This window comes from Tympanuchus pallidicinctus, unplaced genomic scaffold (genome assembly GCF_026119805.1).
Source record: "Tympanuchus pallidicinctus isolate F22 unplaced genomic scaffold, pur_lepc_1.0 scaffold5, whole genome shotgun sequence".
Classification (NCBI taxonomy): domain Eukaryota; kingdom Metazoa; phylum Chordata; class Aves; order Galliformes; family Phasianidae; genus Tympanuchus; species Tympanuchus pallidicinctus.
In genome coordinates, this window is record NW_026294769.1 from 9,671,205 (window position 1) to 9,698,165 (window position 26,961).

The 26,961-nt window shown below is 35.7% G+C and overlaps 1 protein-coding gene across 1 annotated transcript; it reads right to left on the reverse strand.

Annotated features, from left to right (window-relative positions):
* Positions 1-1,133: 1,133 nt before the first annotated feature.
* ZPBP (zona pellucida binding protein) lies at positions 1,134-26,670 on the reverse strand. Its single transcript, XM_052704178.1, is given in 10 exon segments — positions 1,134-2,590; positions 5,962-6,139; positions 7,548-7,621; positions 10,066-10,284; positions 12,731-12,880; positions 18,593-18,718; positions 20,842-20,910; positions 25,105-25,200; positions 25,203-25,596; positions 26,662-26,670. Coding segments are annotated over 10 exon segments (1,407 nt in total). The 3' UTR covers positions 1,134-2,498.
* Positions 26,671-26,961: the final 291 nt, after the last annotated feature.

Below are 26,961 nucleotides of genomic sequence, written 5' to 3' on the forward strand. Positions count from 1 at the left end.
AATTCTAGGAAATATAAAGCATAAAAAAAGCTTTTGTTGAAAATAATATAATAACAAATAGGAAGTTAGTCCTGTTGAAGTAATTATTAGGAGTGTATCTATGGCAAATGCTAAGTTTGCCACCGAGATTTACCAATAATCTTGTTAATTTAGAACTTAGGAAGTTTCCCTGCTTCATATTTATTTGGCAAAAAGGGGAAAATACCACCTATAACACTAAACATTCCAGTTCCAGCAAAATAGAGCACTGCTGCAGATTTTTTAAGCAGAGATTGTAACTAATTGCAAAGAGGTGAATTTATGAAAAGCTTTGAAATTAGGAATGCAGTTCATAAAGAGTGAGGAAAAGAGCAAACTTAAAGAAGATCTAAAATCATGAAATAAAAACAAATTTAACAAGCAATTAATTTTGACAGTAGAAAAATAAGGAAACCCTTTTTCCTTGGCAATATACACAAAGAAATTTTTTTGTTCTGGCTCCAGCAATAGGAGAGCATACAGTTTAGATAAGACTGCAAGAGGAAATTAGAAGTCCAGTTTAATATTGTTAACAGAGATCAGGATTTCTTTCACATAATATATACATAACAAACCACCTGTACTTGACTGCAATCAGTGAATGAGAGACAACATTTGCAAAGGTTCGTGTGAAATGCTTTTGTTCATAACAGACGAAATCAAAGGCAAAACTTTGTAACACTTATTTTACTTTTTCCTGAATGTCATAAAGGGCGTGCAAACTTTGTGGATTAAAATGAATTTTACTTATCAAGAGGGCCAAAATATATCATTTCAGCACTCTGCTAATATGCATATAAATACCTAGACAAGAAAGTCAGTATTTCAATGTGTGTAATACCCCAATTAAAAGTACATCATTTTTATTATTCTCCTTCACAGTACAGATACGACGGTATTAATCCCTTTAATTGTTGGAATGGTTGGAAATTGCCAACCAGAGTGTTCTGGTTTTGATGTACAATAGAAAGGTAGACATATGAATGTAAAAATACCGCTTAATTTATATTTTTACTGCCTTAAAAAGCCTGCATTCATTTCAGAGGATAATTCTCAAATTAATTTGCTACCCGTACTGTAGAAAGCTCTGTGTGCCTTTATTACTTGTTAGGTTGGTTTTTTTTACCAAAACAAACTCCATATTTTTGGAAAGTAATACTGCAAAATGTGCTTTCTCTTTAGCCACTGATTCTTCAAACTAATGCTAACTAATTTAGTGCCATCGTGATTGGGAAATTATGAAGATAACGTAAGGATGTGCAGTACTCCAACCAAATGTAATGACTCCTCTCATTTGCGGTCCATTTATTTCTTATTACCAAGTGAAAATAAGGACTGGATAGCCTTCAGACATTCTACGGATTACAGTTTAACAGAGTTGGATTTCCTAAGTACTAAATGTTTTTTTTTAACGTGCTCTTTCTCAGCTATTTATTTTCAAGTGGCATTTGATAAAAATAGCTATTTTATATATTCTGCTTGTTACGCTGTTTATGCTAATGATCAACAAATAAGCAGTGTCATGTTTAAAAGTTACTTCTTAGAAGTAGTACAGTATTTTTAAGTCCTTTTTTGAAAAGAAAACATGCAAAGATGAATGTTTTTAAACCTGACGTTCATACTTGTGCTTTAAAACAGAATTACATGGAAACCCCGTTTTTCAGATGACAAAGGGCTAAAAATGACCTACACACATCTAGCTCTCATGGTCTTGCAGCTAACAGAGGGAATGTATAAATAGGATTTAAAACAGAATTCTGTTACAGAATACCAATTGAAATGAAGCTACTAATAAGTAACAAGGATTGCATTAAGCCATCAACTCACTAATTCTTGACACTTTTACAAAAGTAAAGAATGAGTGTCATAAAAATTGTCATGGTATTTTATGCTATTGTTTGTTTTCTTCAGGTAAAAGCATGTTAGCTGAAACTGCTATCTTTAATGGTAGAACAGATGCACAACCTAAGAAATTTTACATTATTTGAAAAGAAGTTTCTGAAGTATTACTATTATAGTTCACCTTGGAAGAAAGTTTTGTTCATGTTTTTGTACTTGGTGCTATATTGAGCTGCTCACTACAGTTCTCCTAACCAAAGACTGAACAGTCAAGCAGATGAAAGCTGCTGTACAGAGTCCTTATGCTAATCTATGTCAACAGGAGATGACTGGAACAAAGAACAAACTAAGCAAAATAGCTCCACCTTTTTTCTTTTTTTCTTTTGATTTAAATAGTTAATTATCTTCACTGCTCTTAATCTGGTGGGTAGTTACAAAGACCTTAAAAATGAAGTACTCCTAAGTGATGCAAACTAGAATATACAGATGAATCATTATTTCTTAAAAACAATAGTATCCTATTGACGTAACCAGAACAAACTGTACTCAGGTAAATATATAAATATTTTAATAAAAAATTTATTAATATTACCAGGTTAAAATGCATGAGAGCTATTGCAGCTTTGCCATTCCCTCTATTGTCAGCATGTTGTTGCTCCGTATATCAAACTGGTGTCACACTGAAGACAGTGAATTCCATTACTGGGATTGTAAGATCTTGGGCTGCAGATAACTATATGGACACAAAAAAATCAATGAATTTTAATGGCATTAATACAGAACTATTTACATTTGAAATATCCAGAATACATCTTTATCTATTTGAAAAGAGAAAGATCATTTATTTTTCCCCAGTATTCTGCTAGTTGATGAAAGCAGAATTTCAGCTATTTGGTTGCATCTCAAACTTATCTTCTACAGCTATCTTCAATTTGGCAATATTAGCCTTAGTTTAGGAAAGATCTTTAATGAACAGCATTAGTACTCAGTATGCAGTGGTATTTAAGACATTCCATCCTTTTAGAGAGTCTATGTTTAACTGGTTATTTGGTTTGCCTAGCTTAGTAACGACTTCTTAGTCTCTACTTCCCAAACCTTCAGCAGGACTTTCAATACTTGGATTACTGGCAGGATTCTGTTGATTCTCAGTGGGCTGTTACTGGCTTCCCTAGCATTTTTTTGCCACTGCTATTGACTGGAAAAGATTTTAGAGGTCTTAGGAAATATATGCAAGAGGGAGTCCTCTGTAGATGGCATCTACACCTTGCATTTTTAGTACATGAATTTAGGTAACTCAAGATGGCTTTACAGGAAAGAGAAAGCTTTACAAATACCCATAAGCAAAAGCATCTACTGGTATACCAGAGGAATAACTATATTCTTTTTGTCAAAGATTATAGATACACTTCTGGGAAATAATACAGATTCTTTCATTTATTTAATTGGAACAAGGTAGCATTCTATTGCAACAGGATAAAAAGGTTGTCCCACTGTTGTGCAATCTGCTATCTAGGGGACAGCTTGAAAAGGATAATGGAACCTTAACTAGGTGACTTGTAGCTTACTTACACAGCTGCTGGATACTAAATGATATACTTGGAATCCTTTTCTACAACAGAAAACTCCTATTGGTAGTAAACCATCACTTTAAAGTATTAGTGTGACGTGAAACTAAGTGTTATAAAAACAGTAGAGGATACAGAACAGGTAAAACTGAACATCCGCCTTTTTGATGTATGAAAACTAGAGTAAGTTTTTGTTTATGAATCAAGCAATAGATATACATATTTTTTTTCTCCATGTTCCAGGGCCTATGCCGCACTCTTTCCAATTCTGTCACATTCTGATTGAGATCAGAAGCTTAGAAACATGTTTCTATATTCCAAAATAGAACTGGCATATACACAGGTAACACAATTACCTGAGGTTTGTGTAAATTGATGTGGATTTACAGTGAAGACAAATACTTAATCAATCTGAAAGCACCTGGTATGGCAGCACACACAAATTCAATAAACTGCAGAAAACTACAACTAGAAGGGAATTTTTGAAAGGATTACATAACAATGTGTAAAGGAGAAATAAGAGTTGGAGAGGAATTGGTAAAGGGATTGCTCTTGGACAAATTTTACTAATGTTTTTTCCTAACAAGAAAAAAAGAACTAACAAGATTATCAGATGTTCTTAATATCAAATAAAGGTATTAAATATGTAAAAGGCACTGGTAAGAGCTGATGTGAAACACCTTGCTAAGTTCTAGCCATCTGTGTGCAAGAAAATTAAACTCAAAATGGGGCATGTGAGATTAAGGTTTATCAAAAGCATATAAAAAGTGGTTGACTTGTTCTGACTGTAAAAAAATGTAAGTTAAAGGTCAGTCTCTATACTAGAGCAAATAAATAGAAACTTTCCATGAATTACTTTACATTAGAAACTGGATCTTCTAATTACAAAGCAACTGAGACCAAAGCTTCCAAACAGTTTTAAAATGGACCTTAAATCTCTTAACTGATACCATTAAGAGTCATTTAACTCTTAAATGACCTGCTTCTTGCAACTCCAAGTGAAAATAGTGGGCCACTCAAGAAGCTGAACTCTGCTTCATGGAAATACATTTATTAAAATGCTTCCATGACTGCACGCATGCCTCCAAAAAAAAAGAAAAACCAAACCAAAAAACAACCAGTCACAGTGAGTGTGTATACTCACAGTGAAGTGAGTATGATTAGCCTGTATCTAAGATACACAAAGCAATTCTCCCATGCTTATATGGTCTTTTGAGAACTACTTATGAAGTCTGAGACACTGAAAAGAAATGTAGAGAACTTCTAGTAGATAGCAGTAACACTCTGCAGAGGCCGTAAGCCGAAACACGACCCAAAAGACTGAACTTTAATTTCAATGAAGGCAATATCAGAAAATGGTAGAAATCTTCTAGGACATACAAAAGCTGTTGCTAAGATAGAGTTGACAGAATTGTTTCCAGATTTGCTGACACATAACAAGAAGTAACAGGTATAAACAAAATCAAGGGAAACCACAAAAATTTCTTAAAATAAAGCTTTCCAATGGCAAGGATTTTGAGTACTGAGTTCCATGTCCTTAGGAGTCTGTGAAGTCTAACCTTAGAGGTTTTTAAGATCATGCAGGACACATCTGTCAGTAAAAACTCCTATCTTGCTTTGAGGCAGAATGATGGACTGCTGTATAGCAGAGGACTCTTTCAGCTATATTGCGCATGATATGATGTTTAGGATTCTGGCAAAGATTAATTATACCAAGAGGTAAATGAAAGAGAAGAGTATATGTCTGAGAATACTGGCAGAATGACATCTGCAGCTATGGAAAGTGGTAAGCAGACATGTTTCAGAACTGCTTCAGGTACTTCAGATGTGAAATGTTGCCTCTGTATCTGCCAAAGATGCATCTGTATCAACAGGTAAGACAAAAGTTCTGTTCTGAATAAAAAAAGGAATATAAATTAGTATAGAATGGACTAAGACACTGCAGAGTGGAAGACCAAAACAAAACAGCAGTCTTTAAAAAACAGATCATCCTAAAAGCTTTTCTAAACTTAATTTTCAAGTACTTTTTCTTGAAATAATGTGCACTGACACTTTGTATTGCAGTCAATGCACTGAATTTGGTGTATATCTTGTCCTTCCTGAAATTATGTCTTTCTCACAAAGACAAGAAATGGGAAAAAGCAACTGCATGTGGAAACACTTTCTATGTCCTATCATTTTAGAATTGTCTCCTTCTGTTGTCTATTTTCTCCAATATTTTAAATACTCATTTTTTAAAGTGTAGTCCATTCTGTTAATAGTCTTTGATAAGTAATCCAGTGTTTCTTTCACCAATTCTAGCTCTGTAAAGAATTATCTATGTAAAAAGATTGACCACAGATGAATCTCTATGAATCTGACTCCTGATGTTCCTTTGAGACTTCAGTCCCAGTATATAGGAATCATATCAATGAATTTTTTTCCAGGGGGAAATAAAATCTGACAAAGCCATTTAAAACATAAATGAACAAGATTTGTTGAAATAAAACCATTGTAACAGCATTTAATGCTTGTAAGATATAAGAATTTTGTCACTTACCACAACACTCTGGGCAGTCTGGATGCCTTACAGCATTCACTCCATATCCTGGGTAGCAACGATCAACCCACACCATTTGCAGTGTACCTTCAATGTAGTATATTTCAGGCAATGGTTCAGAACTTTTCTTCCTAATTTCCACCTCTTTCTTAAAGAATCTCTCTATGAGGTCCTTTGCCTAAATTGAAACAAATAAGTATTTTTTTTAGAATCAGTGATGCAAAGAGGTCAAAATAGAAGATAAAACCAAGGAACATGGGTGTGAGTTGAGATTAAGAATTAAAGGATGTATTTCTAAATCTTTTGATTGTAGCAGTTAGGTGGAATGGAAACAGGAAGGTAATCTGATATTCTTTGATATGTTGTCTTAAATGCAGATAAACCTTGCTCAATTAACACAGTATCTCTAAATGTTCAGGATTATAGAAATACAACCTTTAAATAAACCTGGATTATAGCATTAAAGCTATCCTGCACTGGATATCTGTAGCTCATCAATAGTTTTGCAAATTTCCCTCTTATACCAGTACTATTATTTAGGTCCAATTATATTTCACACTTTCCATCCATACTGAATATCTCTGTTCAACAAAAAGAAAATACCACACGCACACAAAAGAAAATACACACATAAATTACAAAAATGGCAAAAACAAATGTGTTTATGCATTCTTATTTTGATCTTGTCTGCATGAAAAAGGTAACCTTGACTATGAGCTTTCCCACAAATGTATTTTTTTTTCCAATGGACAGTATGGAAACTGTTTAATGAGTACTGCATGTTTGTGACTCCCTTCCCACTCCAGTTGAATCCCGAAGCATGATTTATGTACCTGATATTTCTTGACAGTGGATGGATGTAAATAGCAGATGGTTCAGAACAGCATTAAAAAACAACACTATATTGAACAGAGAGCACATCTATAATCAACATACTGTGAGGAAGGTGCTTAGAGGTAGACCACAAAAAAAAAACCACTGAAGGTTGCAACTGTCTTGAGCTTTCCTTTTTAAGTTCCTAAAGTACTTTAGTTCAGGTTGCAGAGCAGTATATTCATGATACACACTGTCCTAGGTGTTCCCCTCCTAGGGAAGAAGGCATATCTTTCTTCTGTCCTTCTTTCCTCTTTTTCCTTCGCCTTTTAAGAATCTCTGAATCAACGTTAACCTGATAAGCTAAAGTTTGACTTCTCTTTCTCTACTGTGAGAGCCAAAATCTTCAAGCAGCTAATATTTTAGTAGATCACAGAATCACTTTCTATCACAAGTGATGAAAAGGCATGCCATTGCAAAAATATGACCTTTAGTATTTGCAAGACTTGTCCAAAGCTTCCTGATTGTCTTGCTACTCTTCATATTCTTAAAATACTTTCCTTAATGCAGATTGATAAGTGGGATCTGCCTTACCCATATGGGCAACAGAATATTGTCAATTTTAACTAAATTTTATATTTTTTATTAATTTAGAACCGCTAAAACTTTTATATTGGTTTATTTACTAACTAAACTATGTTTCATGTTGATATTTTACTATACGAGAGTAGCCTATTATGTTAGTTGCAATTTTATTCCTCTATCTACTTTACCTTGTATAATCTATGAGGTGCATCACAAGCACTTTGCAGACATAGTTTGTTGTTTTCTGTGTCTAAGCAAGTAACTGTAACAAAATACAATCTGTTTACAGAAGAGCAAAGTCAGTGAAATCAACATTTCTATTTACTTGTTTACAAGAATCTAATAATTTCTGATGCAACTGTTTGGAATTTCACATTTCAGATGGCTAACTTGCAACATTTTAAAAACATTAATTTGTCCTCCTATAGACATTACCTCTATATCTATTTAAGTATATTGCATACACTCAAATATTTCATGGGAAATCATTTTTATTTGTAAATTCTGATGGCAAGGCAATATGTAATCCTGGATGCTTCGCAGACATATAGATATCCAAATCCTTTCAAAAAATAAATACAGTAAAATAAAATAAGCTACTGTCTATTTACCTAGATATCATTCTGGTTTTATAAATACAGATTTAGAAACAGCCAGGGATCCTAGCAGTTCAACCTTCTGATTGTTCAGACTGAATGGACTCCAGTTTTCTCTCAAGAACAACTTCATCAATATCAACGTTTTTAAAGATTTCCCAATTTCCCCTCACTGATCTCTTCCTGTGCGCGCATCTCAGTCCCATGTACTCACACACTCAACCCTTCCATCCTCATAGGAACCTCTATGAGGTACTGAACCAAAGGAAAACTTTGAGAATGGATTTAAGAAAAAATGGTTACACTTTAGTAATCCATTTGCATGAGACCACATTCCTCATCGACTGTGACTAGCATGATATGGTGAAGGCCTGAGACATGATTAAGAAGCTGCTGGCCTACTCTCCAGAACCAAACCTTGATTAATCTGCCATAATAACATTATCTGTTATCATGTTAATTTCACTTCTCTTGAGCTTTACCTACCTCTGTCATAGAAGTAATTCTGAAACACCAAAAACTGCTTAGAAATAAAAAAAAAAAACTGCTTAGAAAAAAAAAACCTGACACCTCAAGGTGCTGAAGAATGTGTAGTTTACCATTGGGTTACATCAAAGTTTAAATCCACCTAAATCTCTAACTGGAGAACTTCTCTTTGATTGTAGAAAAGCTTCAAAGCATTGCTTAAACATTTTATGAAGTCTGCACATTGGCTAAATCTCATTTATGTCATCTCAACTAACTAGAATTAACCTAAACTAATGACCCTCTTCACATCAGTGCTATCCACTACAAATACCATCTTTAGAGAAACACAACTAATAGTTTCATTGTTTTGGAAAGTGGAAAGTGGAAAAAAAAGTGCTACTGATATCCTTTGTTGGATATTTTAAAACTGCATATGTTGATATATAGTGACTAATGTAATTATATATATGAAAATATGAAATAATTGAAAACATTAAGCTCAAGAAAACTTGATATAAAATAGATATGTTCTTATCCACATTCAGCTCAGCAACTGCAAACTAGATATCTCTTGATAACAAAGTTTCCAAGTGAACTACGTATATAGTGAGACTGCTTTACTTTCTATTTCAATCTTCTTTCATAGCATAATGGATCTAGAACCTTTTCTCAAATGGTCTGAATGTTTAGAAGGAATACTCTCAAAAAAAGTAAAATAGTATCTTTTTTGGACTGACCCAGCATTACGATTTCTGACTTCCACAGCTGATGCATTTAGTGAAAAGCTGTTAATAGAAACATTTTATGAAAATTAGTGTATGTTAAGTGAATGTGAATGCCTATTATGTTAGTTAGTTAGAATAGTTAGTTAGTTAGAATAGTGTATGTGAAAATGTATTTGTAGTACATTAATCTTATGAGATAGTGTGAGATCATTTATGTACAAAAAGATTTGAATATCAGATATATCAGACATAATGTTTTGCAATTATTACAATATACAGTGGCACTCAGTAAGAACACTTAAATATCCCATAGCTTAGTGACTGACAAAACCACCTGATTATTTGCTTTTAACTGTGATTGAAGGAAACTACAAACACCAAAGTTAACCCAGCATTTTTGTAAACCAGTTTTACCCACTTCTCCTCTATACTCCTTTTGTTTAAAAAAAAATGGAAAAATATTAAATATCCCTCTTTCACTGTTGCCACTTAAAGAAAGAACTGTACTGAGATTCATCTCATTTAACTCCAAACCACATCCATAGAGAGATTTATACATCTATAATAGTTGACAAGAGGAAAGTCATCCAGGGAGTTACGGAATACAATGCATCAGTTTTCTTCCCATGATAGTGTGCAACAAGGAACATGATAAAGTTTTATGATGCAAAATAAAAAAACATATTGATCTACGTACAGCTGTAAAAAGTTCTGTACTCTAGTGAAATAATGTAAAAAAAAACACTTATGAGTAGATCTTCCTCTTTTTGTTACGGGTAGCAGCTTCACATGCAATACCTTGAAGCACTTCTACAATTGGAGAAATTAAATACATATAATACTTTCAGCATATAAGCAGTAAGTTCAATTAGCCGTAAAACATCTAACCATTCTCTACATCCAAGACAGATTTTTACCTGAAAATGTAAAGAACATTTCGTTCTGTAGGCCTCCTCTCTGCATTTTTACATGGTGGCATTCTGACTTAATTAGTGAAACCTCACATGAAAGGTCAGCAATGAGCTTGCTGAGTATCTGAAGCAGCGCCTTCCCAAAAGAAGTATTACGAAAACTATTGCAGGGGGCTGCATGGTACTGGACTGTCAACTCATAGTAATACTGAGGATCAGAATAAGCTGCAGGAAAAAATGCAAATGATGATGAGGAAAATGTATGAAAAAATGAGTTACTCACATATTTGCAAATAAAATTGTCGCTTTAAGTTCTTATCTTATAAACAAAATTAATTTGTTCTTAATTTGTTGTTAATTTTTAATGATAAAATAATGTATTCTGGACTGGTCGGAAACACGTAGGAGACTTTACAAGTCCATATTCTTAATTATATCCATAGGTTACTTTATGTTTATTACTGGCTGTGTTGTTTTTTTTTTTAAAAAAAAACAACAGTAAACTATAGAAGAAGCATCAAGAATATGAAAGCTAAGAAGCATGTTAGAAAATATCCTGTAGTATGTGGTGAAGTATTTCAACTCACACATTATCTTCAGTTATAGTAGTGTATTTTACTCTTCTTACTCAACTATCACAAACAAGTATTTTAAAGGATGTAATAACTGAATAGAAATCCCTTCTTTATCAATGTAAGTACCTGAACATGTTATCATACAGACATGAAATTTACATTTAAGGAAGAACCAGCTATTTAAACTTTACATGCACACTTGGGCATCTTTTACAAATATAATGTACCATGAAATGCATGGGTTTAGTTACTTCATGATAACCACTCTACTTACCCAAAGCTTGCTATCAGCTTGATATTAATAGAATGCTAAATTGAAAACAGAGGTAGAAGAATGAAGAACAGGAGTGATGGTGTGGGTAGAAACACAGAAATAAGGAGGGAGATTTGCAGAGAAGAAAAATGAAGGAATAGAAACCAAACCAGCCAAAAGAAAGAAAGAAAAAAAGAAAAAAAAAACCAACAAAAAAAAAACCTAATAGAATAATAGAACAGTCTGGATTGGAAGGAACTTTAAATATGTAGTTCCAAGCCGCCTGCCATAGGAAGGGACACATTCCACTGTACCATGTTGCCCAGGGCCCCATCCAACCTGGTTCTGAAACACTTCCAGGGATGGGATATCCACAGCTTCTCTGGGCAACCTGTTTCAGTGCCTCACCACCCTCACTCTGTGTAAAGAATTCTTTCCTTTTCTAGTTTAAAGCCATTATCCTTTTTCCTATCACTACACTCCCTGATAAAGAGTTCCTCTCCAGCTTTCCCGTAGTCCCTGTTAAGCGCTGGAAGTACAGCATCAAAATATCAAGAATATGGCATCCAATTAAGGCAGCTAATTAAATTCTCCACATTGATTTTGCTTCCCCCATTTCCTTTCACTTGCTGCTGCATATTCTGAATTTTGAATTTGGTATGCAAGTATTTAGATTGGATCCTTACTGAAAAATGTAAGACTGCATTACTGAAAACTGTAAACTTTCCCATCACAATTGCTTGAAAGAAATGTCTTTCAGTTCTCAGACAAGGTAACTGTTAAAGGTTACAGATATTCTATATCAAGGCTACTAAGGCCAGAGACAAATTAATTTACATCAGAGGCCAGTTTAGGTTACTGTGCTCTAGCAAGCCTTTAAATGAATACTGGTACATATTTCAAATTTGAGGTCAGACATCATTCCTGCTTAAGGCAATACAAACTCTTACCTAAATCTCCTCAAGAATTAAGGAAGGAAAAGAGATCTAGTAATGAATAAATGATATTGTCTTTGTAATATTTCAATTCATCAGCCATTCTTAACAAATGGATATGTAATCATAACAGGAAAGAATAAGCTACCAGTATTGTCACAGACTAATAGAATCATCAAGATTGGAAAAAGCCTCCAAGATCATCTCATCCAACTGCCAACCTACCACCAATATTTCCCCACTAAACTACATGCCTCAGTACAACATCCAAATGTTTCTGGACACCTCCAGGGATGGTGACTCCACCACCTCCCCGGGCAGCCCATTCCAGCACCTGACCATTCTCTTAAAGGCGAAATTTTTCCCAACATCAAACCTGAATCTCCCCTGGTGCAACTTGAGACCATTCCATCTTGTCCTATCTCTAGTTATGAAGGAATTATTTAATTAATTGATTATCTAATTAATTGATATATCATTTACAATGTAAAAACACATTCAGTTAATAATTAAGCCATTAACCTGTGTGAAATAAATCCATAAGGCTGTGCTAAAATTCATCTTCTAAAGAATAATTTCATTTTAAATTATACTATTTTTATGTTATTAAGGACTGTTATCTGTTCAGTCTGTTGCATTCCACTGTGTTTTATGTTTCTTTTTTGAAAAGAACTGTATTCATAAATTTCTTAGTCAAAAAGTGACCTTCATTTAAGGCTCTGTAAATGCCATTAAATTAACTGCCTGCTAGCAACAGCTATTAAAAAAATCTATCCAGAGCAACCAAATGTCTTTACCTCTCCAAGTTAAATTTTAAATAAGCATTACTTCTTTATAGGTAGCAACACACATTTAAAAAGAAAATCTTCTTCAAGGTAACCGCATGCTTAACAGCATTAATAACTTACCATAAATAAGATATTTTATTGTGAGTCTTTTATCAGGTTGTGCAGCAATAAGCTTATAAACAAGGGAACAAGTGTAAACTCCACTCAGGTCAGATCTGAAGTGTCCAAATATTAAAGTTCCCGTTGGTGATATTTGCACACTGCTATTTTCTGGTAAAATGTAATGAAATAATGTTAGCAGTCAGTATGAGAAGATGCAGTTCTCCCACATGGTCTGCGTGTGGGTTACAAGATGACATTTGATGAACACTTTCCTAACTTGAAGACAGGGACAACATGCCTGAGGATTTCTTAAATAGCAGCTTATCTTGGTAGCTGTCATAGGAATCACTAGATTAGCACAGATTATAACAGACCTGAAGGTAAAATATTCACTTGGATAAAATATTTCTAGAACAGATTATTTTGCTTTTTGGAGCCCAAGAAAAAAAATCTTTTTAATATTCTAAGTACTTTAGGCCTTTTATCTATGGTATGGAATCAAAGACACTTAGTGTGATATGAAAAGCATGTCTTTTTTGACTAAAAAAGTGAATCCTAAGGACATGAGATTTATATTGAACACATTTTAGGGCCCTTACTTTAGATCAGTCCTAATCTGGTTTTACAGACAGAACATGTCTTCTCTCTCAAAGCTAACCTTTCCAATTACCTTTATTCAAAAGGCATTCAGTTTCTGCACCCAGCAACCAGTCCATGATCCAAATAAAATGTGGTAAGTGAGCAACATTAAGCAATTCACTTCAAAGCCACACTCCTATTCAATCTAACAAATTACTGTTACTCTGGATGCATGCTGGTTTTCCTGCTTTACAAATTTAAGAAAGATATTAACAAAAAGTAACTTGACCAAGGTCCTTCTTTTCACACACCTGGCAGGAGGGTGTGGTACGACTTTGTTCCTCAAGAATCAATTTAAACATTTAATCAACTTAGTTTTGTCTTATATGTAACTGTGTTTATAAAGATGATGATTCAAGTGCTGGTTAAAAAAAAACAAACAAACTACTACTAAAAAGACTGAAAGTATAAATTCTCTTACAAGAAATGTTGGGGATTCCATAAAAACTTAGGTTCTCACATTAATGGGACACTGTCATATTTAGTAGGACAAAGAGCTTTTTAATCCGATGACAAACAGGTTGCTGAGTCTATAAACTAGGATGTCATTTGCTACCGAATGCTGAAATAGCCAGCAGATTAATACTGTAAGAAAATATTTCAGAATGTAGTTTGGATCTCTGGCATATTCAACTGGAGCGCCTTTAAGACGTATCACAACGTCTTATTTTTGCTGCATCTACAAAATCCATTAGTAAATTTCAAAGATGACAAAGAAGTCCAGAAAAGACAAAGCCTGGACGTCCAGTGAAGAGATGTGATCACAAAGAATTTTTTTGAAAATGCATCCCTAGAAATAGGAAAGTTAAGCAGTTCTTCTAATGGATTAAGTCACTGGTTTTATTTTAGAATTTTGTCCTACTTTGAACAACGAATATTTCTATAAAAGAAAGGAACAGAACTTTACAACAGTAGTCATTAACTCTTTTAATGGTACATCTGTCTGTAAAGAATCTCCATACACATCAAAATCAAAATATTGTTTTACTTTTCTTCTTAGCATTACAAACAAAACTACACAAACGTCTCTTGCTGTGTGGGATTATCTGGATGCATAGTGCCTACTCATGTGAGTTTGGATTCACATGAAAAAAAGACAATTACCTTTAAACGAAACTTGAAAAACAATTGATTTATGCACTCTCTTCTCAAATCTAGTATTTTTTCAATGTTACTCTGCTGGAACAAGATAAGTAAGATGAGTTTGGATTTCATGTCACATTCTGTGATACAAATGACATGGTATGATTTAATGCACTTCTCTTACACAAGAGGCATTTCATATACATGATGGACAAGGGATGTGATCAAGTTCAGAGTTTCCTTGTGGTCAACATAAAATAGCATGATACGAAATAAAAGAGAAGTTATTTTTGTTCTATGGGAGGAAGTTAGATTATTTTCCAGGCTCCATGAGTAAGTTAGGTGGCAGTAACTTTCCTATACTTACTTATTCTTGGGTTCCACCAAAGTAAAACAAACTTATTCCAATGTTTGCATTAGCAAAAAGAATGAGATACTTTCTTATATTTTCTGTTCTATTTAACTATTTCTATTTAAACACCCTCCAAAATTCTTTTTTTTTATGCAGTGAAACTTTAGGATGCAGAACATAAAACGCAATTTTTCTGTTTAAAGTGTGTTTTGAAATACTCTTATTCTCAGTCGTCTGACATTTCAAAACTTCAAAGTATAATTTCCAGATCTTAACACAAAAGAGTCACTCTGCTAACTGAAGAAAAATAGTAAATTTTAAAACTGTAACGATTTAAAAATAAATTTTGTGCAGTATTTTGTTTTTCATTATTCTTTCAACAACGCATACGTGGATTAGAACTATTTGTGAACAAAGATTCGAGAAACAGACTTGCTTGTTAATGACTACAAAAAGCAGAGCATTTACTGCTCCTTGTAAATTTTTTTTGTAGTCGTGACGTTCTGTGTATATATTTTGACAAATTTGGTGGGCACAATACACCTGTTTATTGTGAGTGCCAAAGGGTGGTTCGCCTGAAAGATAATTTGATTTTTCTATCACAGTTCGTACATTCACTTTGAAATGTTTCAAGAAGCAGCATTTTCTTACTCTTCCCATGACTTGATTCATAATTCTACATTCCCACTAATAGGATTATTTTATTTTATATGAACACACTGAGGTAAATGTTTATGAATGCTAATTTCCTTCCAGTATGGTGATTTACTATGATAGAGATTAGAGACTAACTGGACACAGAAGCCCATGTGATTTTTACCACTTAGAGGGAATTAACTCCTTATGAAAGAAGGCCTGGCAACAAAAAATTCTGTCACACAAAAAACAATTCATAAACTAGAAACTTAAGAGTTTGTTTATACTTGAGTTGAAAGAAAAGCTCTGTCGGGAAAACACATTTTCCTCTCTTTTGGAAATGGTTTTTGCCCTTCTGCTGCTGAGTCTAGCGTACCTAAAGTTTCCAAAGAACCGAGAATCCCTGCCACCCTAGCTTTTTGCTAGTCATCCAAGTCTGGCACAGCAACTTGAGATATTACTGAAGCAGTCTTCAGGAAAAGATTTAAACCTGTCAGATGAAAGTCTGAGGTCTCCATGCTTTTCTCTTCTGCATAGTTAACACTGTCAAAACTGTCATCTGGGTACGCAGAAGCCAGAGGACTGAAAAGGACAATTTTTGTTAATTGTGAATCAGGAGGCTGCTTTCTGTCTGATCACATTAAGCTCAGGACATATACACATGACAATATATCTGATAATGTGTTTGTCGTGCATCACAGACTGGGCATCAAAATATATCATTTACAATGCAGGACACACAGCTAACCACTACATATTCATTTCAAGAGAGATTAACATTTTCATGCAAAGTGACAGAGCCCACAAGCTTAAGTATAAGCAAAAACATCTTTAACTGCAAGGCAATGAATGCTATAAATTCATCCTCGAGGTTAAGCCTGTTATCAGTTTGAAAGCAAAACCAGTGCAGTGTCAGATGCTATAGAAACTTGAAATGCTCTACTATGAATGCTGGCATGTAGCGGATTAAGAATGAAGAATCACTATGATATCAACGGTACTTCAGATCACACAAAGGAAAAGCTGCTTGAAAATACACAAACACCAAGGACAGAGGTCTGACAGACACCAGTATAGATTAAGAAGAAAGCAAACAGAATTTAGTGACGCTGCCATTATAAAACGGTGAATACTTACTAACCTAAACTATGAACTAAATTAAGAGATTAAACAGGTTTAAAATTAATCACAGTGTACTTTAAAAAAAAAGGTACCAAAATTACATTAAAGAGTAAATGGGACATATACAGAGGGAAATAAAAACAGAACTTAGGTTCCCTGCTCACACTTGGAAAGATGTTGCTCATGAGCAGGTCATGATCTCTAAGAAATCTTTCTCATTATGTGGGAATTGTAAAAAATGTTCAAGTAGCCCAACACATTTAACAAAGAAACAGTGATATGTAGCTTTCCTACCATACCAGCAGCTTAGGACAATGGTTTCATCACAAGCATCTTTATGAAAAATGGTAGCCTTAAACAAGTCATGAAGAGATTAGTCAGAAACTGACCTTGGCAATGGATGTGAAGAGCCAACATAGACACATTCGGTAGAAGAGCAACAGAAATGTCAGGCCAAGGATGAAGGGAGCTGAATGACAGCGACAAAGAACATGGAAACCATGAGGTAGTAAACATTCTTTGTTTCAGTCTTTCCTGGCAAGGGCTGCCTTCCAGCTTTGTCCCAGAGTCCACCAGAGCTTACGGGGGATACTACAGGAAATTAGAAGTATGATATTAGGGAGTTACTGAAGTGATCTGGACATACACAGGTTAATAGGCCAGAATGAGATTGTCTGTTTTGATGGCTATGTGGCCCCAATGGTCAGAAAGAGGCAAATAACACATCCATTTTCAAAACAGGGAATCCACAAGTCAGCCATTCTCACCTTAAACCCTTCAAAGAAGGAAGTAACAGAAGCCATTTCAAGGCCCATGAATGCCAAAACTGTGATTATGAATAGGCAATGTAGATGGAAAATTGGATGGATCTCCATTTAGGAGATTGCTTGATTGTTCAAATTGTAACTAGCAGCGTATCTGAGGGACTTTCCTCAGGGCTGCTACAAGCACCAGCACTGATTAGAATCTTTACCACTGACCTACATTACAGGACAGGATGCCTTCTTGTCAAGTATGCAAAAAAAATCAAATGTCGTAAGTGCACTTGGAACAGAGTAAGAGTAGCATATACAGTTGCAATGTACAGTTGCAGACAAGATTTTTGGTAGCAGCCCTGCAAAAAAAAAGGCCTAGGAGTCCAAGTGGACCCTGCACATGACTCAGAAGCACACTTTTGCAACAGTGAAGGCTAAGTGCATGCTGGGATGTATCAACAATAATACAGCCAGCAGTTTAGTGATTATTTTCAGTACTCATTTTGGCACTACAGCACTCCTCGGTACAAGACAGATGCTAACAAACTGAAGTGAGTAAAGCAGGAAGCCTATAAGATGATTAGGGAGTTGGAGCACAGGATAAGAGGCAATGGAAACTAGGATGTGTATCCCAGAGAAATCTAGGGAAGGAACTGCAGTGCTTCACTACCTAGGGGGATTTACAGGAAAGAATAAGCCAGACCCTTTACGAGATACATCACAAAAAGATAAGCAGCAATAACAAAAAACTGCGATAAGGTAAATATTGTCTGAAAATGAGAAATAAAATGGAAGACTTTCCAGAGAAAGGACAGAAAATCTCCATGGATAGAGATTCTCCAAACTCCAGAGGTCAAAGCCATATGCAACTTCATGTCTGAAGGTAGCCTGTCATTGAGCAGGAGGTTGGGCTAGATCACACTGCCTATGACTCTATTACTCTATCCTTATAGAACAGTCCCAGCTGTTTCTCAGTGCAGCAAAGAATGTCACCTTCAGCCTCTCTTGCTTTCATTACACCTTGCCTTGTCTAGTACTCTTTAGAGATGGCACCATTTTCTACAGAGATCTCCAGTGTTTTATTCTGGTTATCCTGAATTTTTATCCTAAAACTTGAAAGTTTATCATTTGTATGTATGTTGTTTATCATTTATATAATATACATACAAACATAGAGTCTTCTCAATTCTCCTCCATTCACAGTTCTATCTTTCTAGCTATCATGATTCCTTTTAGGGGGAGGAGGAGGAGAAGAGAGAGTGTAGAGGGCCATGTAAGAAAATAAATTCTTACCTGAAGAAAGATAACCACCTGGTCCATTCCACCGGAATACTGGATCAATCAATTCTGAGTTTCGTAGGTGATTTGTGACACATAGAATATGTGGACTGCTGTGATCCAGCTTGACATAAACTTTCACTGAAAAAAGTTTATTATTAGCATTAAATACTTATCACTGTGAGATATATAATGATACCAGTGAGATATATAATGTTAAGACAGTAGTAAATGTAATTTTATTGTGTACGGTTTGTTTTATTTCCCTTCCTAATGACATTCTGCAAACCATTTGTGTTCTTCAGAAGCATGAGATGCTAGATATTTATACTCTAGAGTACTCCAAACATGAATATAGCATGCTATCCTAATGCTGTTGAAAAGGCACAACTAGTATAAACACTACAACCACAACATTTGTGGTCTAGAGAATCTGACTTAATAAGTGGAATTAAATCAAATATACAAATTACCATTTATTTTACCATGCCATTCAGATTCCCTGCAGGGAGAAAACTGTTTAGATATTTGATATGGGAAGGAATTAACATTTAGAAAAACAGTTTTCACTTTTCCATTATATCAAGTAGTAGTAATGGCACCAGTTTTCTCTCCCCTTCAAGCACGATTGTTTCCTGTCATTAAAACATGAAAAACCTCTTAACATCACAGCACAATATTAGACTGCTTAAACAAAATACAGACATCAATATTAACATTTGATACAGAAAAATACATTTAGAATTTTGATAGTCTCAAGAACAGGAAGAATGTCCATCCCAGCTAATAAGCTTGTTACTGTGGCTTGTAACACAGGAAACAGAAATGTGTATCTTTTAACTGTACAGCAGAATATCATGGAAATAAACATTATTTGCAGGTGTTACTTCAGAATTTTAACCCAGAAAAGGGTGGGGGGAGGACGACATGTCCCAGTCTTTCTAATCAGAAATGCCTTGCGTCATATAACACCTTTTATTATTTTTCACCTTGCAAAGGCATGCTTTCATTTGTTTATGACGTTAGTTCAGGGTGAGAAGAGCAGCATGATACAAGGAACAAGTGGGAAATTAAAGGATTATGCTTCAAGTGGAATGCACAAAGGGGAAAAAAAAACTACACAGGTTTCTGAGCTCATCTCCATTTGCATTGAATGAAAACAAGTGTTTTCAAAGTTTTAACCACGAATCTGAAAGTGTATCTTTCATTTTACAGTAGAGCACAATACTCATGAAGCAACTCTATGACCTCAAGTTGTATTCTGAATATGAGGTAAAATGCCAGAGAGGTTTGCAAAAAGGAATATTTATCTAAAGGAATCTCAGTGCTAAATGCCCAATTATAAGTCTGTTTGTTTCCCATGGCTGACAAAAGCTATTCTGTATGCACAAACTGCTTTTTGGTTATTTTAGTATGGAACAGTCTGAAAAACGACTTGTACTAACTTCCACATGTTAGTCAAGTCTGGAAAAATATCGAGCAAAGCTGAACGCGCATCTTTCTAGAACAGAACTTTATTTTGTCTCAGTTTTGTTCTCCTTTCTTACTCAGTAGCAGCCCTGCTGAAACATGTATGTTACTATTCTCAGGGTAGAAAAAAGAAAAGAATTGCATTTTGCACTGACTTTAGTTTAATGCTTCTAGGTATGCTATTAGTAAAGCTGAAAGTGTAAACACAGATGGAGAAAACTAGGGGGAGGTGTATTATCAAAACCAAGTACGCAATGTGCATTAAAGAGATGGCAACATAAGTAAGCATATGGCAATGAGGAACAACCTGTTCTTTAATCTTCAGATTTTTTAACAATTGTTTTATTTATTAAGAAAGTGACTGTATTATGTAGATACACGTGATGTATTAAGCAATTAACTCTTAACATTTCTTAATTTTTATTGTAGAATATAGCATAAGACTCAGGTTCTGCATACACAGAAAGTAAAAAGCAGCAGGAATATCTACAATGGGATAAAGCAGTATTTTGAGGCAAAGGTCTTTCAGCCAGAATGATGAGTACAAAGAATGCTGTTGTTTTTAGAACAATTCTGGAAAATAATTGTCTTTGCTTTATAAAAATTGCAAGAATAAAAAAAAAATCAGTGGTAGGAATATGTGCTTTTGTGGCCTACTAAGTCATAGTAACATAGGTAAGTCAGTACAGAATTGTAATTAATTAAGGCATTTTAAATAATTAAACAACAAGGAATATGATGGAGAAGGGCACTTTTGTGGTAGAAGCGTTTACATTATGTTTAAAGAGCAATACCTGGAAATAAGATGGATCCCACTATTTTTAAGCTATTGCTTCCTGACTCTGCACTTCCTGAGTACTGAACTGTTAAAAGACAAAACAATTGCATCAACACAACTATTGCATTTCTCTGAAAAAGCAAACAGCATGGTTCAGGTCAATGCACACCCTTTAGGGACTTGCACTTCAACAGGTATTAACTTTGTCTAATGTCTTACACAGGGCGCGTTTCTCATTTTCAGCTTTAAATATATTTCTAATTTTTACAGAAGAACCGTCACATTTTATATGAAGGCTCTCTATAATGAGGGTAATGGGATTAGATACCACCCAAAAGGAGGATAAAACTTAGCTACATTGTTATGATACACTCAGTCTGGATGTCAGTCAATGTGTGTACTGACCACTAACAAGGTAACAAACATAGTTTCTGTTATTATTGTGATTTTCTTAATTTCCTCCATGAAATTAATACAAGCTCTTAATTGCTTTAATTTGGTTGGTTTTATTTGCATCTTCGACATTAAATAGAGATTTAAAAGACCTTTCATAACAATTGAAAAGCTTTGTAAGACACGCAAGACTTCTGAAAGAAAACTCAATAACCTGCTAGTGTGCAGTACCAGGTGGGCATTCTAGCACAAGTCAAATCTGAGTATCTTCTACAGATATTCCAGATATGCTGCAGAAAGCCAGCAGAAAGAGAACACTGGCTAAACAGATCTCTCAGTATTTTGTGTTCTTTGTCTCCACCTCCTGTTTAGAAAGAACATGGGTTACTGAGAGTTAAGTTCCTTAGGGGAATCTGGGAAAGCGAGTAAATATCAGACGAATATAAAGTCTTGAACACAAAAGATGGCAATAAAATACTGTGCATATAATTAGTAGCAATAATGGGCTTAATAGTTATGTGGCACCAGTACTGTGCTTGTTGCTAACTTAGATTCAATAGATACCAAGTAAAGCCAGCAGCAGATACGCTAGTAAATTCATTTCCCATTGCGGCATTTGTTGGTACACAAGAAAGACTGGGTCAACTCCCAGCTTCGCTTTGATTTACCTTGATTAAAACAATAATGGGAATTCACCAATTCACCACATCTATTATGAAGCTGGTAACTGTACTCCCTTACCATACATTGTTGAAATGGAAAACAGAAGTCAGACTCTCCAGCAATCAGGACAAGATAACCAACGTAAGTTAAAAGAACTGCCTATTTTGCCATTTGAGGATACAAGCAAACTATTCTATTCAAAATACTTATGGAACAGAAAAAGCAAATTGAAAGAAAATAACAAGTAGAATCATAGAATCATATATGATGGATTTCTGCAGATAACAGTTTAATTTACTTCATAACATTACTTCACCAAGTAGCAATTCACGACTTTTTTTTTTTTTTAAGGAGTAAAAACTTTTCAAACAACTTAATTTTCCCCCAAGACCTCCTAGAAGGATTGGAGGATTTCAGTTATAAAACAAAACAGATTTGAAATTCTAATTGGAATATTTATATTGTCTTCCAGAACTCTACTGCACTGGAGCAGATATACATAGCTCTTCACTGGAAACAGTGATTTTTTACAATAATAACTTAAACCCAAAGATGGAGCTCTTGCACTGCTTACACAAAACAAATTAGAAGAAGTTCAAATAATGTAGTTACTGAAGGAAGACAGTGTAAAAAACTACTGAAATTACTGTTTTGGCATCATTAAGGACATCACATTTGCCTGCTCTGTCATGCGCATACACTTCATTTGCGTGGCAGTCATTTCAGTCAGTAAGTGCTTCTGTCCACATATGAACCTGACCTCAATATGCTCTTTCCCTCACTTCCTATACTGACTTGAAAATTTTTTTGGAAGTCTTTTTTCACGTTTCCTACTTGAATTCCTATCCTTTCCTCCTAATCACTTTAAATGGCTCTTCCCCAGGCAGTCTCTAGCACAAATGATCTTCTCATTTTCACTCACCAGTTTAAGAGTGCATACGATCAGTTTAAACAGATTCTTATCACAGAAAAAGTATTACGAGGTCATTCCAAAGAAAATGTAGCAAAAACACAATCAAGATAGGACAAAATAAGAGCTTAAACTGTATTTTAAGGTCATTAAAGATGCTATTCCATCTCCTCAAATTGTAACAGCACTTAAAAAGCAATGGGAAAAGCTAAGATTCATTCATTTTTTGAGAAAAATAAAGGTGATCTCTTTATTAATTCTCCACATAAGCTTTTTAAGCAGCCCAATGCACAGGGTGTGATTCTTCCTCGTATTGCATTCCTTACAGGCATAACAAAAGCAGATGAATATAGATGAAGAAAACTAGTTTTGTGTCACTGTCAGAAAAAGAGAAGTCAAGTCATTCATCTCCAAGGCTGAGGAAAACTTCCCAGCTGCCTGAAGAGCCATGCAAAGAAAATTGTTTATTACTGGAATTCAAAGGAATTCATTTCCCTGTCTACAGTGATACATACGGTATCTGTTACCTGAGTATCAGATCTGCATGTTATTCATCAATGGACTCTGAAATCCTCTGGAGTTAAACTCAACAGCCTTCCTTCTAACTTACACCACAGTTTCTGTGGGGAGTTCAGTTTAAGTATAAAATGCTAACTCTCTGTGTTCTTGCACTGAAAGTCTATTTGGCTGAACTATAAATTCTACCTAAGAGAAAAAGTAATCAAAGTAAGAGAGAGATGACATCCATGTATTTCTAAGGAGTTTTGTCTGCAAAGGAAAAGTCTCAACACCAGATCAGAAGCAGCAAATGGATTGTACTTGCACATATACAAAGCTCCCCTGCTCCTCCCTGTTCCATGGGGCATTACAACAGTGCCACATAAAGGGGTCTGTTCTCACTCCCTGCCCAAAGGAAGAATCTGGTTAGGTTAATAATGACTACAGGAGTAGTGAGTTGAAAGGGAATGCTACTCTGCAGCTCTAAGATTCACATGAAGTAATTCAACCATTTCATATAATACTTTATTCTGACTGTTGCAGTCTTAAAATGAACGCTATGGTAGCAAAATTAGTCATCTTCAGAATAGCTAATCAGAAAATGATATTTGTCTGAAAAGTGCAATGGCAGGAAGTAGGGTTTAAAATAAGACTTAACTAATTAAACAATGTATTAATGAGCAAAATGCTGTACTGCTAGAATGTGCAATTGGCATAGTTTCAATTCATTTATAAATGAAACTTATAAAATTACAGAGATTTAAGTTATGGTGACTGCTGAATTTTTTTAAAAGTAATTTTGTTTGGAAGTATTTTTTGTAAAGTGATTTCCATACCAAAAGACAATATAAACAACAATACTACTTATCTTTACCCAATGGTGCTAATAGACAAGTGCTTTCCGATATCCAAGCATTTTAATGACAGCTGGCATTTCCAAGCTGCCTATTGATGGAAAGTGCTCTTTAAAGAAAACTACACAAACCCCAAATGCAAGCACTAGTAAACAAAATGAGAAAACGTTCATATTTTTTACATCGATCTGAATCCAGAGTGTAACAATAACATCTCAGTGACACAAAATTAAAATTAATGTCTTTTTTGGAATTGATAATGTCTATTCTGACTATTAAAATCTAGGATAGAAGCAATAGTATAACAGCAATGCTCCAGTGAATAAATACTAGAATGCTGCTAACGATGCGTTTTTGATACTGTTTTTTTTTTGTCGGAGCAGAACTTCACCACTAATCTTGCTCATGGAAAAGTCCTCAGAAAGGAATTTGTGAAACTTGGCCATAAGCAGATTGGCACATAAAAAGATCTGGCACCTAAACACACTGATGCCCAAAATGAATAATCTAGTTTAGTATTACCAGAAAGCCCAAAGCGACTTGTTACGTTCAGACTTCAAAACCCCACAAAGGACCAGGCTACCCAGACAGCTTTGGTGTGGTGTGGAGACACTCAAAACCTGCCTGGACACATCCCTGTAGGGAACCTGCTTTAGCAGAGGGTGAACTCGCTGATGTGCAGAGGTCCCTTCCAACCCTGCCGGTCTGTGACTTCAAGGCAATCCCAGTTTTAGCATCGAGGCTGTACAATCAAATTTCCCAATAGATGTCAGCTGACAGCTGCGATCACACGCGCTGGATAGCAGATCAGCAGAACCGCTCCCGACAAGTGCAATCTTGGTGTCCTACCGCAGAACTACCCACGTTCTTCAGAGCTGATGACAGACATGCGGCTCTCAGCTCGGTCCCCAAGCCGCCAGCTGCCTCACCAAGGAGAAAGACCTCTCCCCTCACAACTCACTGTTCGCTTTTGAGGAAAATAACCCTTTAGCTTTCCTACGTCTACCGGTGGGTGTAGATGGGCTGTGAGATTTTGTCACCGTACGGTGAAGGCGCACGTACCTGCCTGGACCGCCTGCAGCAGGACGATGAGGAGGCCGAGCAGCAGGAGGTTCTGCCCGCACATGACGGCGGCCGTTGCCCGGGGGCGGCCACGCGTCCCTCCGCCGGCCGCGCTCTGAGTTGCCACCGCCCGACGTACCGCTGCTCGGCAGCCGTTAGCGATCCCCGCCGGGCACCCGGCGGCCGGGTTGCGCGCTGGACGACCCGCCGCGGGGAAATCTGCAGAGGGGCTTTCCCGGCCGCAGAGCGGAGCACCTCTACGCTCCGGCGAGAGAAAGCGTGGTGCTTTCACATCCTCAGAGCCCGGGGAAACATGTGCCGCGCCGGCAGCTCCAGCTAAGAGCGTCCCGCTGCCGGGCGGTAAGCGCTTAATCTCGCTCCATCGTTGTCCCTTAAGAAATACGTAAACAAACAAACAAATAAACAAAAGCGAGGAAGTTCCCGTAGCAAAAGTGAACTGTGCATCAGTGTCATGAGAGGTACTGCCTGCTTCTCATTGTGCTGCTTCATAAAGTGCCTGGAATCCCAGTGTGCTGGCATGCTTCTGTGGTATATTTTTAACTTGTATAGGTTAGGTAAGGCAGTGTATGAAAGAATAGGGGAGGGGGAAAATGAGCTGCCCAGGAAGCAAGCAAAGTCTGACAGGAAAAATTAACTACTGGAAAAATGTGGCTGCTGTGCTGGAGATGAAAAATAGCTGCTTACATCAAAGAAAGACTGCTCCACAGAACAGTGGCACTGAAAGACGTGGTGGTGGTGGTTGGACTGGGTGGTCTTAGAGGTCTTTTCAACCTTAATGATTCTGTGAACCTTACACCCTTAAGAGTACCACCACAGACACATGACCAGCTCCTCTGTGTGCTTCCTTCTATCACAGACCACTTCTGAAAACTGACAGCAGAAACCACTCAACCTTTGTTGGCTTAGTTGGCAAATTTGCTTCCCAGAATAATTTAGACAGAATCTCTGCCAACAAAATCTAGGATAAAGCTTTACTTGCATTTCAGTCTGTGAAATGAAGGCAACAACACAGGACTCATCCTTGGAATGGCATCCATGTTGTGCCTTACCTGAGTCCCACAGCAAACAACTCCAAAGGAGAACCACCTTAATCCTGCATTATGGAACATAACGTTTTATTATCTAAACCTTCTATTATATACATTAGCCCCATGTCTGATCTCGTGTTAGTCAAGAGCAACTTAGGAATTCAGGGAAGTTACGTCTTTGTGACAGTGACATAAGTGAATTAATGTTGACAGAGCCATGGAGTAAAGGTCCTACAACATCAGTTATATAATAAATGTAGTTTATTTTTTTCTGAAGTGTTGGACCTTTGCAGATGGCACTGAATTCATGCAGAATCCCAGTATAATTCAGACTGCTTTTTTTTCCTAGATTGCTAAATGAAGACAATAGGATTTGGAATTAGGAAATGAGTGCAACATATTCTGACCTGCGACATTAGTAGATTTGCCAAACAATAAAACAAATGGCAAAGCTACAGAATTAAGTTGTGTAGGATGCTGTAATGTCTATGGGATTTATTTTTTTCCAAGTAATAATTCTTCAGTTTTATGAATTTTTATTTTTCTATGATTGTGTTTGATAAATTTTAAGTCAGTGTTTCAGTTTATTTTCAGATTTGTTCTCTAGATATAAAAAAAAATATTTTAAAATGAACCAATGAAAATACCAGATAACCCTTAGTAAAATTGAAAAGATCTTAATTTTGCCTCTTGTAGGTAAATAAGTA